Genomic DNA, 17,209 nt, shown 5'->3' with positions numbered 1-17,209 from the left:
ACCAAAGCAATATCAATAATTTTCCTCTTTGTCAGTACTTTGGCTCAGAAGAGTGGGATCTCTTTGTCTGTGGTATACATAAATACCTTGGAATTTGTAGCACCTAGGGCATTCTGGAGCTGAATCCTCCTTGGGATCATAATAATTTAGTAATCTCATAGATTTGCAGACTGCTCTTCAGTTTCCAAATCCCTGTCACATATCTCATCTCTTTAAGCTCTTGTAGCATGTGGCGTAAATGGGGCAGTGCTTTATAATGGAAATAACATTCCTTGGAGTGTGCCAAAGCGTGGCTCCAAATTCCAGTTCCCATAGCCTCACCCACAGTCACTTGCTTTGTTTCCTCAACCTCTCTAAACTGCAGTTTCCTCTCTCTAAAATGTGAGAATAATAGTACCTAATTTTACACACTTCCGTAGTTTTGTTGTTAAGAGGCTCCACTGAACAAATCATTTTAAACGTGCTCCATAAATCTGTAAAGATTCTCTCACATTCGGTAATAGTTTAACAAGTTAACATGGATGATTGTGTTCTCATATTTGAATTATCAAGCTGAGGCTAAATAGTTAATGTGATTTTCTCAGTTGTAGATTAGACACATGGCCAAGTTAGGGCTCAAACCAAGGCTTTCCATTCCATGGTGCACATGGCTTGTTTTTTATAATCTGTTCTCTTGTTTGCATGTTCAGTCCCATATGCCTTGTGAGGGATTATAAAAGGGTTTGCAGACATATTCCCTCCTCAGGAGGATCTGGAGGTAGTGTAACTTTAATACAAGTCATAGGCTCCACAAATCAGTCAAAAATGTGAGAATTCTTGGGGGGAACTCTAAATGCTACATGGTTGCAGAGAGGGCAAATCAGTGTGTGCTGTGTGGATAGCAATGGCCAAAAATAGATGGTTTGAAGCAGCTACTGATCTGAGTGGAGAAGGACAGAATAGCTTGTCTGTAAGGAAGACATATCATAACAGAGTGGAATTAGAAAGGATCTTGTTTGGGGGGAACAGAAAAGCAACCAGCTTCACTGGAAGCAATTCATAGGAGGTTGAAGGAGTTGGTTGGACAGGATTTGCTGGTTGACCAGATGTTTTGAATGTAAAACCACGTACTTTAGGTTAAATTCGATAATGATTGACTAATTGTATCAGTGACCTCACATCTTCAAAACCGTGTTTTAGAAGGATGAATGTGGCCAAAATGTATAGAATTGTTCCATGATTGCAGGTCATGGTCCTGAGTAGCATTTACTCCTCCATCCTGGCGAAGTTGTTTCTCAGGACCAGCTCTGTTACCGTGGTTCCTTTGCATGTTGTTCAAAAATTCTCAACCTTGGCATGGTTAACATCTGGAGTCAGGTAATTTTTTATCATGTGAGTGCTATCTGGGCCCTGGAGGATGTTTAAGCAGCATCCCTAGCGTCACCCCCAAGAAGCCAGTACCTCTCCCCTTAATCATAACAAAATGATTCCAGACATTGCCAAATGTCCCCTGGGAATACAAAATCACTCCCATTTCAGAACCGCTTACTTAGAGCAATTTAAAAAATTTACCTACTATCTTTTTTTTTTAGCCACGCCACGCGGCTTACAGGATCAAGCCTGGGCTCCCTGCAGTGGAGGCATGGAGTCCTAACCACTGGACCACCAGGGGATTCCCTCTAGTATATTATGATATAAATTAATTACAATAAAACAGACCTGTACAGTGTTGTACAATATATTTAAAAGTTGGAAGGATTTAGATAAATTCTGCATCATTGGCTTCTCTGTAAAGTTTGAGTGTCAGGCAATTCTGGAAAACAACCAGAAGGCAGTAAAGAGCAGTTGTTTCCTGGATACTGGCTGACCTCTCCAGTTTACCATTCTTTCTGTCACCCCAGTTATCCAGAATTTACCCCCTTCACTCTTCCTCATTATTTGCTTGGTCTCTGGAAGTACTTGGGTATCCCAGTCCTAAGTACTGGTTATAAAAACATTTCAATTTATCAATAAATTTATTCAGCAGGTGTTTATTGAGCTGCAGCTAAATGATAAAGAGTATTGTAGTAAATGTAGTAAATGTCACAAAGTCTCATTGCTCACTATTCCATGAGTGGAATATTGTATGAACATGTTTTATATTACGGTACATTTTATTTTTTATTTATTTATTTTAAACACAACATATCTCTCACTTTATTTATTTCTTTTTTAAGTTCACTTAGAAGTAGTCTGGGTTTTCAGCATATAGGTCTTGACATTTTAAAATCAGATTTATCCCTAATTATTGTTTTTGAATTTATTTTATTTATTTTTTGTATACAGCAGGTTCTTATTAGTTATCTATTTTATATGTATTAGTGTATACATGTCAATCCCAATCTCCCAATTAATCCCACCACCACCACCCACACCCCCTGCCGCTTTCCCCACTTGGTGTCCATATATTTGTTCTCTACATCTGTGTCTCTATTTCTGCCTTGCAAACCAGTTCATCTGTACCATTTTTCTAGATTCCACATATATACATTAATATATGATATTTGTTTTTCTCTTTCTGACTTACTTCACTCTGTATGACAGTCTCTAGGTCCATCCATGTCTCTACAAATGACCCAATTTCGTTGCTTTTTATGGCTGAGTAATATTCCATTGTGTATATGTACCATATCTTCTTTATCCATTCGTCTGTCGATGGGCATTTAGGTTGCTTCCATGACCTGGCTATTGTAAATAGTGCTGCAATGAACATTGGGGCGCATGTGTCTTTTTGAATTATGGTTTTCTCTGGGTATATGCCCAGTAGTGGGATTGCTGGATCATATGGTAATTCTATTTTTAGTTTTTTAAGGAACCTCCATACTGTTCTCCATAGTGGCTGTATCAATTTAGATTCCCACGAACAGTGCAAGAGGGTTCCCTTTTCTCCACACCCCCTCCAGCATTTGTTGTTTGTAGATTTTCTGATGATGCCCATTCTAACCGGTGTGAGGTGATACCTCATTGTAGTTTTTATTTGCATTTCTCTAAGAATTAGTGATGTTGAGCAGCTTTTCATGTGCCTCTTGGCCATCTGTATGTCTTCTTTGAAGAAATGTCTATTTAGGTCTTCTGCCCATTTTTTGATTGGGTTGTTAGTTTTTTTAATATTGAGCTGCATGAGCTGTTTATGTATATTTTGGAGATTAATCCTTTTTCCATTGATTTGTTTGCAAATATTTTCTCCCATCCTGAGGGTTGTCTTTTCGTCTTGTTTATAGTTTCCTTTGCTATGCAAAAGCTTTGAAGTTTCATTAGGTCCCACTGCTTATTTTGTTTTTATTTCCATTACTTTAGGGGGTGGGTCAAAAAAGATCTTGCTGTGATTTATGTCAAAGAGTGTTCTTTCTATGTTTTCCTCTAAGAGTTTTATAGTGTCTGGTCTTACATTTAGGTCTTTAATCCATTGTGAGTTTATTTTTGTGTATGGTGTTAGGAAGTGTTCTAATTTCATTCTTTTACATGTAGCTGTCCAGTTTTCCCAGCACTTCTTATTGAAGAGGCTGTCTTTTCTCCATTGCATATCCTTGCCTCCTTTATCATAGATTAGTTGACCATAGGTGCATGGGTTTATCTCTGGGCTTTCTATCTTGTTCCATTGATCTATATTTCTGTTTTTGTGCCAGTACCATACTGTCTTGATTACTGTAGCTTTGTAGTATATTCTGAAGTCAGGGAGTCTGATTCCTCCAGCTCCATTATTTTCCCTCAAGATTGTTTTGGCTATTCAGGGTCTTTTAGGTCTCCATACAAATTTTAAGATTTTTTGTTCTAGTTCTGTAAAAAATGCCATTGGTAATTTTATAGGGATTGACCTGAATCTCTAGATTGCTTTGGGTAGTATAGTCATTTTCACAGTATTGATTCTTCCAATCCAAAAACATGGTATATCTCCCCATCTGTTTGTGTCATCTTTGATTTCTTTCATCAGTGTCTTAAAGTTTTCTGAGTACAGGTCTTTTACCTCCTTAGGTAGGTTTATTCCTAGGTATTTTATTCTTTTTGTTGCAATGGTGAATGGGATTGTTTCCTTAATTTCTCTTTCTGATCTTCTGTTGTTAGTGTACAGGAATGCAAGAGATTACTGTGCATTAATTTTCTATCCTGCAACTTTACCAAATTCATTGATTAGCTCTAGTAGTTTTCTGGTGGCAATTTTAGGATTCTCTATGTATAGTATCATGTCATCTGCAAACAGTGGCAGTTTTACTTCTTATTTTCTAATTTGTATTCCTTTTATTTCTTTTTCTTCTCTGATTGCCGTGACTAAGCCTTCCAAAACTATGTTGAATAAGAGTGGTGAGAGTGGACATCCTTGTCTTGTTCTTGATCTTAGAGGAAATGCTTTCAGTTTTTCACCATTGAGAATGATGTTTGCTGTGGGTTTGTCATATATGGCCTTTATTATGTTGAGGTAGGTTCCCTCTATGCCCACTTTCTGGAGAGGTTTTATCATAAATGGGTGTTGAATTTTGTCAAAAGCTTTTTCTGCATCTATTGAGATTATCATATGGTTTTTATTCTTCAATTTGTTAATATGCTGTATCACATTGGTTGATTTGCATATATTGAAGAATCCTTGCATCCCTGGGATAAATCCCACTTGATCATGGTGTATGATCCTCTTAATGTGTTGTTGGATTCTGTTTGCTAGTATTTTGTTGAGGATTTTTGCATCTATATTCATCAGTGATATTGGTCTGTAATTTTCTTTTTTTGTAGTGTCTTTGTCTGGTTTTGGTATCAGGGTGATGGTGGCCTGATAGAATGAGTTTGGGAGTGTTCCTTCCTCTGCAAATTTTTGGAAGAGTTTGAGAAGGATAGGTGTTAGCTCTTCTCTAAAAGTTTGATAGAATTCACCTGTGAAACCATCTGGTCCTGGACTTTTGTTTGTTGGAAGATTTTTAAGCACAGTTTCAATTTCAATACTTGTGATTTGTCTGTTCATGTTTTCTATTTCTTCCTGGTACAGTCTTGGAAGTTTATACCTTTCTAAGAATTTGTCCATTTCTTCCAGGTTGTCCATTTTATTGGCAGAGTTGCTTTTGTTAGTCTCTTGTGATGCTTTGTATTTCTGCAGTGTCCGTTGTAACTTCTCCTTTTTCATTTCTAATTTTATTTGAGTCCTCTCCCTCTTTTTTTGATGAGTCTGGCTAAAGGTTTATCAATTTTGTTTATCTTCTCAAAGAACCAGCTTTTAGTTTTATTGATCTTTGCTGTTGTTTTCTTTGTTTCTATTTCATTTACTTCTGCTCTGATCTTTATGATTCCTTTCCTTCTATTAACTCTGGGTTTTGTTTGTTCTTCTTCCTCTAGTTCCCTTAGGGGTAAAGTTAGAATCTTTATTTGAGATTTCTGTTGTTTCTTGAGTTAGGATTGTATTGCTATAAACTTCCCTCTTAGAATTGCTTTTGCTGCATCCCATAGGTTTTGGATCATTGTGTTTTCATTGTCATTTGTATCTAGGTATTTTTTGATTTCCTCCTTGATTTCTGCATTGATCTCTTGGTTATTTAGTAATGTATTGTTTAGCCTCCATGTGTTTGTGTTTTTTACATTTTTTCCCATGTAATTTATTTCTAATCTCACAGCATTGTGGTCGGAAAAGATGCTTGATACAATTTCAGTTTTCTTAAATTTACCAAGGCTTGATTCATGACTCAAGATGTGATCTATCCTGGAGAGTGTTCCGTGTTCACTTGACAAGAAAGTGTAATCTGCTGTTTTTGGATGGAATGTCCTATAAATATCAATTAAATCTATCTTGTCTATTGTGTCATTTAGAGCTTGTGTTTCCTTATTAGTTTTCTGTCTGGATGATCTGTCCATTTAACAAGTGAGGTGTTAAAGTCCCCCACTATTATTGTGTTACTGTCAGTTTCCTCTTTTATAGCTGTTAGTATTTGCCTTATGTATTGAGGTGCTGCTGTGTTGGGTGCATATATATTTATAATTGTTATATCTTCTTCTTCGATTGATCCCTTGATCATTATGTAGTCTCCTTCCTTGTCTCTTGTGACATTCTTTATTTTAAAGTCTATTTTATCTGATATGAGTATTGCTACTCCAGGTTTCTTTTGATTTCCATTTGCATGGAATAGCTTTTTCCGTCCCCTCACTTTCAGTCTGTATGTGTCCCTAGGTCTGAAGTGGGTCTCTTGTAGACAGCGTATATATAGGTCTTGTTTTTGTATCCATTCAGTGATCCTGTGTCTTTTGGTTGGAGCATTTAAACCATTCACATTTAAGGTAATTATCAATGTGTATCTTCCTATTACCATTTTGTTAATTGTTTTGGGTTTGTTTTTGTAGGTCCCTTTCTTCTGTTGTTTTTCCTACTTAGAGGAGTTTCTTTAGCATTTGTTGTAGAGCTTGTTTGGTTGTGCTGAATTCTCTTAGCTTTTGCTTTTCTGTAGAGTTCTTGATTTCTCCTTGGAATCTGAATGAGATCCTTGCCAGGTAGAGTAATCTTGGTTGTAGGTTCTTCCCTTTCATCACTTTAAATATATCGTGTCACTCTCTTCTGGCTTGTAGAGTTTCTGCTGAGAAATCAGCTGTTAACCTTATGGGAGTTCCCTTGTATGTTATTTGTTGTTTTTCCCTTGTTGCTTTTAATCATATTTCTTTGTCTTTAATTTTTGCCAGTTTGATTACTATGTGTCTCGGCGTGTTTCTCCTTGTGTTTATCCTGCCTGGGACTCTCTGCACTTCCTGGACTTGGGTGGCTATTTCCTTTCCCATGTTAGGGAAGTTTTTGACTATAATCTCTTCACATATTTCCTCGGGTCCTTTCTCTCTCTCTTCTCCTTCTGGGACCTCTACAATGTTAATGTTGTCCCAAAGGTCTCTTAGGCTCTCTTCATTTCCTTCCATTCTTTTTTCTTTATTCTGTTCTGTGGCAGTGAATTCCACCATTCTGTCTTCCAGGTCACTTATCCGTTCTTCTGCCTCAGTTATTCTGCTATTCTTTCCTTCTAGTGTGTTTTTCATTTCAGTTATTGTATTGTTCATCTCTGTTTGTTTGTTCTTTAATTCTTCTAGGTCTTTGTGAAACATTTCTTGCATCTTCTCAATCTTTGCATCCATTCTTTTTCCGAGGTCCTGGATCATCTTCACTATCATTATTCTGAATTTTTTTTCTGGAAGGTTGCCTATGTCCACTTCATTTAGTTGCTTTTCTGGGGTTTTATCTTGTTCCTTCATCTGGTACATAGCCCTCTGCCTTTTCATCTTGTCTATCTTTCTGTGAACGTAGTTTTTGTTCCACAGCCTGCAGGATTGTAGTTCTTCTTGCTTCTGCTGTCTGCCCTCTGTTGGATGAGGCTATCTAAGAGGCTTGTGCAAGTTTCCTGATGGGAGGGACTGGTGGTGGGTAGAGCTGGCTGTTGCTCTGGTGGGCAGAGCTCAGTAAAACTTTAATCCGCTTGTCTGCTGATGGGTGGGGCTGGGTTCCCTCCCTGTTGGTTATTTGGCCTGAGGCAACCCAACACTGGAGCCTACCTGGGCTCTTTGGTGGGGCTAATGGAGGACTCTGGGAGGGCTCATGCCAAGGAGTACTTCCCTGAACTTCTGCTGCCAGTGTCCTTGTCCTCACGGTGAGACACAGCCGCCCCCCCGCCTCTGCAGCAGACCCTCCAACACTAGCAGGTAGGTCTGGTTCAGTCTCCTATGGGGTCACTGCTCTTTCCCCTGGGTCCCGATGTGCACACTACTTGGTGTGTGCCCTCCAAGAGTGTCTTTGTTTCCCCCAGACCTTTCGAAGTCCTGCAATCAAATCCCAGTAGCCTTCAAAGTCTGATTCTCTGGGAATTCCTCCTCCCATTTCCTGACCCCCAGGTTGGGAAGCCTGACATGTAGCTTAGAACTTCACTCCGGTGGTGGACTTCTGTGGTATAATTATTCTCCATTTTGGGGGTCACCCACCCAGCGGTTACGGGATTGGATTTTATTGTGATTGCGCCCCTCCTACTGTTTCACTGCAGCTTCTCCTTTGTCTTTGGATGTGGGGTATCTTTTTTGGTGAGTTCCAGTGTCTTCCTGTCGATGATTATTCAGCAGTTAGTTGTGATTCTGTTGCTCTCACAAGAGGGAGGGAGCACTCGTCCTTTTACTCCACCATCTTGAACCAATCTCTATTACTGTACATTTAAAAAATATAAATTTAATATACAATTATCATCTGAGCAAGTGATATTGTGAATGTATCTTTCTAGATTAAGTAATAAAAAAATTGATAGCTACATTCCAAATGATGATCAATGTGATTAGCTTGCTCAACCTTTTTTTTTTTTTTTAAGTTTCTCTGAAATGTGAAGTTTCTCTTCATTGGGCTTGAAGCAGTAGCCTAGGAGGAAATGATTTCAAACAGTTGATCAGCCTAAAACTTGAAAGTCTAAACCACTTGCTAAAATACTTACTTTGAGTACTGTTTTTGTTTGTTTGTTTGTTTGTTTTTGTAGTTTGACGCAGTATGTGATCATGGCCCTTAGAGTTGCAGTTGTTTGCTTGTAGTATTATTTCTCTTCTACTCCCTTCACACAGGGAAGAGAGTTTTGCGACTACCTTTTTTTGGCAGTACTTTTTTATTATTATTACTTGGAGAAATAGAAAGTGTTTTCTTCTTGTTCAAAGTGTGAGAGAAAAGGCTGTCATTTTTTTCCTTTTCAGCTTTTGTTGAAATCATTTTACCTGGCCAGTAGCACCATAAATAAGTAGAGCTTTGGAAAATTTATCCTGCAAAGATTTACACAAATGTTTACATCTAGGCTGTTCTTGTCAGGTAGTTTTCACAGAGGATTACTAAAAGAAAATGTTGGCTGTCATTAGTAGCATTTTGAGATGTATCTTTAGGTGCTACTGATTAGTGGTGACTGGAAATGAGGCAAGCATGCAATTAAAATAGAACTTTAAATGAATTGCATATACCAATGCTAGACTTGACAGATGGAGATTCTGGGTTAACAAGAAGACAAGTGCATTATATATTGCTGTTGTTAGCATTTCAGAAATATGCCCACTTTTGTAAATGATATCTAGTTTTTATAAGGCATTTATTCCACAAGTTGTCAGGAATATGGTTATTTGGAATCATGGACATCACAAAGGACTGACTTTTTTAATGCACTCATGCATGTCCCTAGTTGTGAAAATGCAACTGTACACATGTAATATCTTGTTTTCATAATTCACATTTTCAGCAATGACAGAAAGCAAGAATTACATAATTATTCTGAGACATTTTTAGCCACATTGCACTGAACACTTTTTATATGGAATAAATGCTTGTTGGATGTTTCCCGAGTGAAATGACAGAGACTTAACTTGTCAGTAGCTGAGCCTCTGTCCGTGAAAAATCCCCAGGTCTTGTGGTGCGGTCCTGCTCCGTTGTAGGCCACTTCTTCAAATGAAAAAAATTGCAAGGTATTTGAAAGAGTGCCAGTTATTCATTTCAAGTAGTCTTGAGAAGGAGTTAGGTCTAAGCATATTTATTAAATGACCAGTAAAGTTTTTTGGCTAAGATCCAATGTCTTGCAACAAATTAGGATAGTTCTGTGGGTAAGGCATTGGATGTACCTTTAGGAAACAAAACTCACTCTTTAGGGAGCTCATGAAATATGTAAGGTAGACAAGTTTTAAACTATTTCATTGCTATTAGAAAAATGGTATTCTTTTAGAATTGTTATATTGGTGAAAAATTGTACATTTGTTTTAGAACATGCTTGGAAGAGGTGAACACTAATAGACTTGGGACACGCTTATATAGGTCTTGGAAAAGCATCATTGACAAGCTCAAGTTTTTTTAATTAAAATAACTAAAAATGAATTGTTCATATGCAACATTAAAGGATATGAAATCTAGAATATTATCACAAGAAGTAGACTGATTCTTAAATGATACTTACATGAACCAAGAAAGAGCCATTACAGACTCTGTTTTCATCAAATTCTACAGCAGTTCTTTTTTTCCCCCAGCTTTATTGAGATATAAGTGACGTATATAACATTGTGTAAGTTTAAAGTGTACAGTGTGATGATTTGATACACATATATATTGGGAAATGTTTACCACAATAAGGCAGTTCTTTTTAAAGTTTAGTGTAAGCACCAAGATTTTCAGGGGAACTTGCTAAAAGAGATTCTTGGCTCCCAATCCCAGAGATCTGACTCTGTACATCTAGTGCATTTCCCATGAACTCCAAGGTGATGCTCATATTATTGGTCCTTTATCACACTTTGAGAGCAGTGCTGTGACAGACTGACAGTTGATACAGTCAGTAGTTTGTTTTCATATACGCATTTTTGATTGAAAAAAATAGCAATGGATTTTTGCAAAGTAAATTTCACATAGTCTTCCAGTTCATCTTTAAATTGTATTTTAAAACAGGGAGGTTACTAGAGAGTAAAGTGAAAATATAGTACAGGTGTATGTTCTGAATTCTACATTATATATGTCTGAAATTTAACTGAGAATTTTGATATCAACTGGAAAATTTATCAATAATGAAAGTCAAATAGATAGAATAATCATGAGCTTATGGGAGCCAGGGTATGCCAATATTTAGGAAACTGTCATTTAACTATATGAGATGATTAATTTGTACTAATTAAAATTTGCATTAAAATATAATTTTGAGAATCAAATATCCATTCATATGAATGTAAGATTTTAATTTCAATCACGAGGTCTGGCTGTTATCTCTTATTTATTACAATATATTATATAGATAGTATATATAGTACCATAGTTCAAGTGTTGTAATTATACATTATATATAGTAGTATGTATATAAAACCTACATTTACATGTATATATACTTTGTTCATTCAATAATATATTGTTTATTACAATTGTTACTGAACAGTGGATCCTGGCTCTTACCTTTGATTTATTAAATCATATGTGTAAATTATATATATGTATTCAAACTTTATTCTGAAGCTCTTATGGCAGAGTCTCATATTCAGGTTTATTCAATCCATTTTAATAGAGTAATTAAACTGGACAAATGTGAATGCTGCTGGATTCACTGAGATAAACACATAAGTTAACAGTAATGGGTGTGATATATATAAACATATATATATATATACACACATATACATATATTTAATGCAATACTTCAGTCACTTGCAGAAGAATATTCAAAAAATGGCCCTATGTTGTCCATTTAAAAGCAAGTTATTGTTAAAGCTGATGAGAAAAGAATCCATCTGTAACCACAACCTTTAGAAAATATTTTTTACTGAATAAAAGTAAATATCCACACTGCTGTGCCTGACAGGGATATAACTGCTTCTCCTCCATGTCGCCTCCAGACCGTGCGGCTCTCCTTTCTCGATTGTGTGGAAACGTATGTCTTTCTGTCCCTGCTCGGTCGTGACGCTCTTCCTCAGATTCCTGTGATACACACAGTTCAGATGAGCTGCTGATTCACTGGATTTCACAAAGTCACTAGGGAAAGTAGGCCCTGAAAAGCCAGGGGTGCACACAGGTGGGCTCTTTCCTTTTGGGCTTTGTTTCTTTCCCGTGTTTACTGATTGGTTTTCACTGTTCATCTCTCCCAGTGCCTGGAGCCCTGCAAGGTGTCCTGGGACCTGCGGAAGCAGCAGTGCCAGAGCTTCTGTGAGGTAAGAGGCCCCGTACACAGCCAGGGACACTCGGGACACAGTTGCAGGCTGACCACGTGCCAGTGGGTCCTTGGCATGGGAGGGCATCATGTTCTTCTGTGGCTGGGGAAGTTCACTCTCCTTCAGGTGTGTGTGTGTGTGTGTGTGTGTGTGTGTGCATGCGTGTGTAAATTCACATTAAAAAAATTCTCGAGACTTCTTAAAACCTAGCCACCCACTGCTTCCGTTATTCGTTAATCAGACAGTAAAGGTTTTTTTTATCACCATTGAAGAAAGGTACAAGCTGTTGCCATCCTCCCACCTCACATTATGGCTCTCCTGTGGGTGATTCTCGGCATGCTGATTCTCATGCCTTTTGGAGGAAGCCACCATTTTATTAGTGGTGGGGTTTCTCCGAGATTTTCACCTGACTCTTCACCCTCTGGGCTGCCCATACTCTGGGCTGAGGCTTGCCCACGTTTTCCCGTATGGAGGGCACCTTACTTTCCCCGCGCTCTCAGGTAGATGATAGGGCGTTGCTGTCCCAGACAACCACGGTCTAGAGTCATCAGCTGTGCTGAAGCGGGGGAGGGCTGCTTTGCTGCCCGGTCTCTTCCAGGGCAAACCAGGGACCCAGGGACCTGCTGTGAAGGTTGACGGCTGACGGCACAGGGGCCGCTCAGAGGAAGAGCAGGCGGAAAGCCCACAGGGGCCGTGAGCACAAGAGTTGGAAAAGTCCACTGTGGGAACCAAAGAAACACCGTGCAGGGTGGTGGCGAGGGGACGCCGGAAGACATGCCCGTGCGGCATCAGAGGGAAACGGCGCCGCAGGGCTTCTTTGAGTGGAACTGGGGGCCGATAGGGCACTTCCGAGCTTCTCCAAACAGACACGGTGGTCTGGCCCTTCCCCCGTGCGGGAGCTGCCAAGGTGGTCCTGTTGCCTGCGTTTCACCTTGGAGGGCACACAGATTCCGTTCTGCAAACATGCCTGTGGACCTGGGGTCATAACAGCTCCATCAGTTTTTTGTTTGTTTGTTTGTTTTTAATTAATTTATTTATTTTTGGCCGCATTGGGTCTTCACTGCTGCGCGAGGGCTTTCTCTAGTTGCAGCGAGTGGGGGATACTCTTCGTTGCGGTGCGCGGGCTTCTCATTGCAGTGGCTTCTCTTGTTGCAGAGCACGAGCTCTAGGCACGTGGGCTTCAGTAGTTGTGGCTTGTGGGCTTCAGTAGTTGTGGCTCGTGGGCTCAGTAGTTGTGGCACACGGGCTTAGTTACTCCGCAGCATGTGGGATCCTCCCGGACCAGGGCTCGAACCCGTGTCCCCTGCATTGGCAGGCGGATTCTTAACCACTGAGCCACCAAGGAAGCCCGAGCTCCATCAGTTTTAAGGTGCGTGAAATACATCCTCAGTCCCGATACCGTCTGACCTTCACGATAAGCATGGAGATAGGCAGGGCACACTGTAAGTCCACAGAGCTGTGTGTGGAAGCGTGGAGGCCTGGGAAGCTGGAAATTATCAAGTCATAGGGCTCACCCACTGCAGGTGGCAAGACTGGTTCCCAAGTCCATCTCTGACCCCTCTCCCCATGTCCATGTGCTGCTGTGGCTGGTTCCCCTTGGACAGTTACAGGGCCTCACTGTGTTATAGGGTTATTTTAGAAAAGTGTTTACTGTTGTTTTGGAAAACTAGAATGGAAGTGTTTCTCAACTGCTAACGTGATCAATACGTGATCTTCCTAATCTCAGTTTTATTTTGCTCCAGAAGTTTCTACTCAGCATTTTGTGACTGGCTGGAATATGGGTGATTTGCAAACTCTTACATAATGACATCTGTTGCCAGAAGTACCTGGGGGCTGAGGATTTTACCATCAGTGCAGTCTTTGGAAGCATTTTGTAGTAGTGACTTTAAAATGCTTCAAATAATACATAGGACTGGCAGATATTTGAAGTTACGTAGCCAATTGCTCTGCTACGGACACACACAGCTAAGCTAATGATTTAGCGTCAAATCAAATAGAAGAACTCTCGTATGTCTTTTTGTGTCTTTTTCTGGATGTTGGAGATGATGCAGAGGAGTATAAGTCATGGCTTCTGCCCTCCCTCAAGGGCGCTGACGTATTGTACTTCAGGTTTTCCAGAATATCTTCAGGCTTCTTTAGGGATCCAATCCAAGCTTTTCCAGGAAACATGCTTACCTGGCATTCACATTAATGTTTCTTTATATTACTTACCTCTTCCTGCATAAAAAATTACCCCCAAACTTAGTGGCTGAACACACACACACAGTTTCTTTGGGTCAGGAGTTTGGGCACAGCTTAACTGCATTCTCTGCCCAGGGTCTGTCAAGTCTGTAACCAAGGTGTTGGCTGGGCTGCATTCTCATCCGGGGGCTCGGCTGTAGGAGAATCTGCTTCTAAGCTCATTGCAATTGTCGGCAGAATTCATTTCCTTGCAGTTGTAGGACTGCGGTCCTGTTTCCTTGATGACTCTTGGCTGGAGTGCACTCTTAGCTCCTAGAAGTTGCCTGTGGTCCCTCCCCATGTGGCCCCCTTCATTGGCAGGTCACAAAACAGCTATGTACTTCTTTAAGGCCAGAATCCTGATTTCCAGTCTGCTGAGACGGAATTTTATATAACACAACATAATCTCAGGCGTGACAGTGCTTCACCTTGGCCATATTCTATTGGTTAGAAGCAGACACACACACACACACACACACACACACACACACACACACACACACACACACACACATCACACACACACACACACACACACACACACACACACACACACACACACACACACACACGGAGGTGATTACACCAGCGCAGGTCATGACTCGGTTGGGCTCATTCTAGGCTGTGGAGGGATTCAGGTCCCTTGAGACATAGAACAGAGAAGATTGATCAGAAATGGAAACAAACAAGCAGTAAACAAAACTGATGAATCTATGCAAAGACAAGGGGAGTAAGGCCATCCCTGTGTCTCCTACATTCTATAAAGTGCACTCCTACTTTATTTTGTATTCTATTCTGTACACAAACTGTACATATATAGGAACAAAAATATACTGCTGTAGAATCTAGAGGAACAAGATATGCCCTGCTGCTCGCTTGGTAAACACATTATCCGTTAATATCACTGACTCTGTATTGATAGTTTTACATCTGATCCCTGAGAAGGGAGATATAATTGAAACCTTTCTCCCTGAAATTCCGGATGTGATAGTGGGCTTCTGTAATTGCCGTTCTCTCTGAAATAACTGTGAGGATTTCTGAACCACATCGGTTTATTAAAATGGGACTCGTGTGTACAAATTGTGATCTGCTGTGGCAGAAAGGTTAATTGAAACTTGAAAGGTGGGGAAAACAGAGGCCAGTTAATGTGAGGAACTTTGTGGAGAGACCTCAGCCCACTGGTCCAATAACTCAAAGCCTTAATGTTCAATTTTAGTTGCTTTGATTGTTCTTATCTCTCTCTCTCTGCGTTTTTTTGCTTCTGTTTCATTTTGCAGTAAATGTCTGACTATTATGCTTAAACAGACTGAATCCTGAAAGGACTCGTCCCTGTTTCAGTATTTTTAAGGCTAGTCATTCTTTGAGACAGACCCGTCCATCCCCCTGGTTATCACATTATGTATTAAGAATGCATACAAGCTCCATATTGTTAGGAACCTAAGCTTTCCCTTTGTAAGAGCTCGGACCCAGAAGGACTCCATGTTTTATTCTTCTCCAACAGAAACAACTAGACTATTAGATATACTTGGCCCAATGTGTATATTTGCAAGATGGTCTGAGCTTTATCTTCTAAGGCATGAGCTTGCAAACCACACCCCACAGAGCAAAACTGGTCTGCCTCTTGCTTTTGTAAGTAAAGTTTTATTGGAAATTGGCCAAACCAGTTTTTTTTTTAATATATCATGTATGGCTGCTTTTGTGTTACAACAGCAGAGTTGGGTAGTTGTGATATATCATATGGTCCACAAAGTGGAAACTTCACAGCAAGTCTGGCCCTTTACAGAAAGCGTGTTCCAACTCCTGCTCTAAGAAGGAGAACCACAGTCATAATGATATCACACAACCTACCTAACCATTCAGACTGTCATGATTTCTTAGTCTGTATTACCAGCACCAATTTCTAAACATAAAGTATTTTCTTGGTAATTTTAGTCATAAAGTTGTGCTATGTGGAAAAGATTTTCGGGGGCATGTTAATAATAACATACCTAGAATTCATTCATGGCCTCCTCATGTATTGATCTCTTTAACTTCTCATATGATTATCTATACAGTTCTACTTTTGCTACTTTTTCAGGCTGATGGCAGAGTTAACAATGTTATTTTTTTTAATGACATAGTTAAGTATATTAGAACAGGAATCTTTCAAGACTCCTTCTCTGAATCATAAAGGATGATTTCTCATGTGTCCTTTTATGAAACGTGTTATTTTCCACGATAGAGACATAGATAGATTGTGCTTCATTGCTTTAGTTTATTAACTAACCATTAGCCCCTTCCTCTTACTTTTATAAAATCTTAAGAAACATGATAAATTATTATAATTTTTTGTACTAGTCATAAAATGCATGTTTTCCCATGTTTAAATGTACTTTTCTTACAACTGATGGAATCTTGAATTATAAATGAACATGTCCTTTTTCCTTGTTAACGGTATATAAAATAGTCATGTGTGTTATAGCTGTTGTTGTCTTAGTTTCTTTCTTTTTTTAAAAGATAAATTTATTTACTTATTTATTTTTGGCTGTGTTGGGTCTTCGTTGCTGTGCACGGGCTTTCTCTAGTTGTGGCGAGCGGGGGCTACTCTTCGTTGCAGTGCGCGGACTTCTCATTGCGGTGGCTTCTCTTGTTGTGGAACATAGGCTCTAGGCATGCGGGCTTCAGTAATTGTGGCTCACAGGCTCTAGAGCTCAGGCTCAGTAGTTGTGGCACACGGGCTTGGTTGCTCCGCGGCATGTGGAATCTTCCTGGACCAGGGCTCGAACCTGTGTCCCCTGCATTGGCAGGCGGAGTCTTAACCACTGTGCCATCAGGGAAGGCCCCTGTTGTCTTAGTTTTGATGACACGTGATACATCGTCATTTATGAATGGCCTTCTTGCTGATGAAACACCTCCCATCTTTAATTCTGATGTTTTTGACTTTATAATATCCCCACCCTAGTAGGATGTCAGCTGAGATGTCAACCTTGGCCGTATGAAATGTGCACTAGGGATCATGGAAAGCTGAGACCTCACCTGTGTCAGGGGTCAGTCATTGAGGGAAGCATCCATTTTTGATATTGATATTCGATCAGCCTGGATTCTCATCGATCCAGTACTGGTCAGGATGAAATTAGGAATAAAAAAGAGGTTTTCAGTCTGCCACAGATAGCATTATTGATTCATTTCTTTGTGCTTTTTTTTTTTTTTTTTTTAAAGAACTTGATTTGATGAAACCAAGTTTCTTTGTCAGTTGCATTGTAATTAGATCTTTAACCATACCTTTTTTTAAAAAATTAATTAATTTATTTATTTATTTATTTATGGCTGTGTTGGGTCTTCGTTTCTGTGCGAGGGCTTTCTC

General features: G+C 39.5%; 1 protein-coding gene across 1 annotated transcript in view; it reads left to right on the top strand.

The window, feature by feature from the left end:
* The window catches only part of ANOS1 (anosmin 1), a 196,353-nt gene that overhangs the window by 106,720 nt on the left and 72,424 nt on the right, over positions 1 to 17,209 (top strand). The window contains exon 3 of the mRNA XM_036839203.1: positions 11,584 to 11,646. Coding sequence (XP_036695098.1) covers positions 11,584 to 11,646 — 63 coding nt within the window. The remainder of the gene's footprint in view (positions 1 to 11,583; positions 11,647 to 17,209) is intronic.

The sequence above is a fragment of the Balaenoptera musculus genome, chromosome X (genome assembly GCF_009873245.2).
Source record: "Balaenoptera musculus isolate JJ_BM4_2016_0621 chromosome X, mBalMus1.pri.v3, whole genome shotgun sequence".
Taxonomy (NCBI): Eukaryota; Metazoa; Chordata; class Mammalia; order Artiodactyla; family Balaenopteridae; genus Balaenoptera; species Balaenoptera musculus.
The sequence above is the reverse complement of the archived record's forward strand: the minus strand, read 5'-3'. Positions and strand labels throughout refer to the sequence as shown.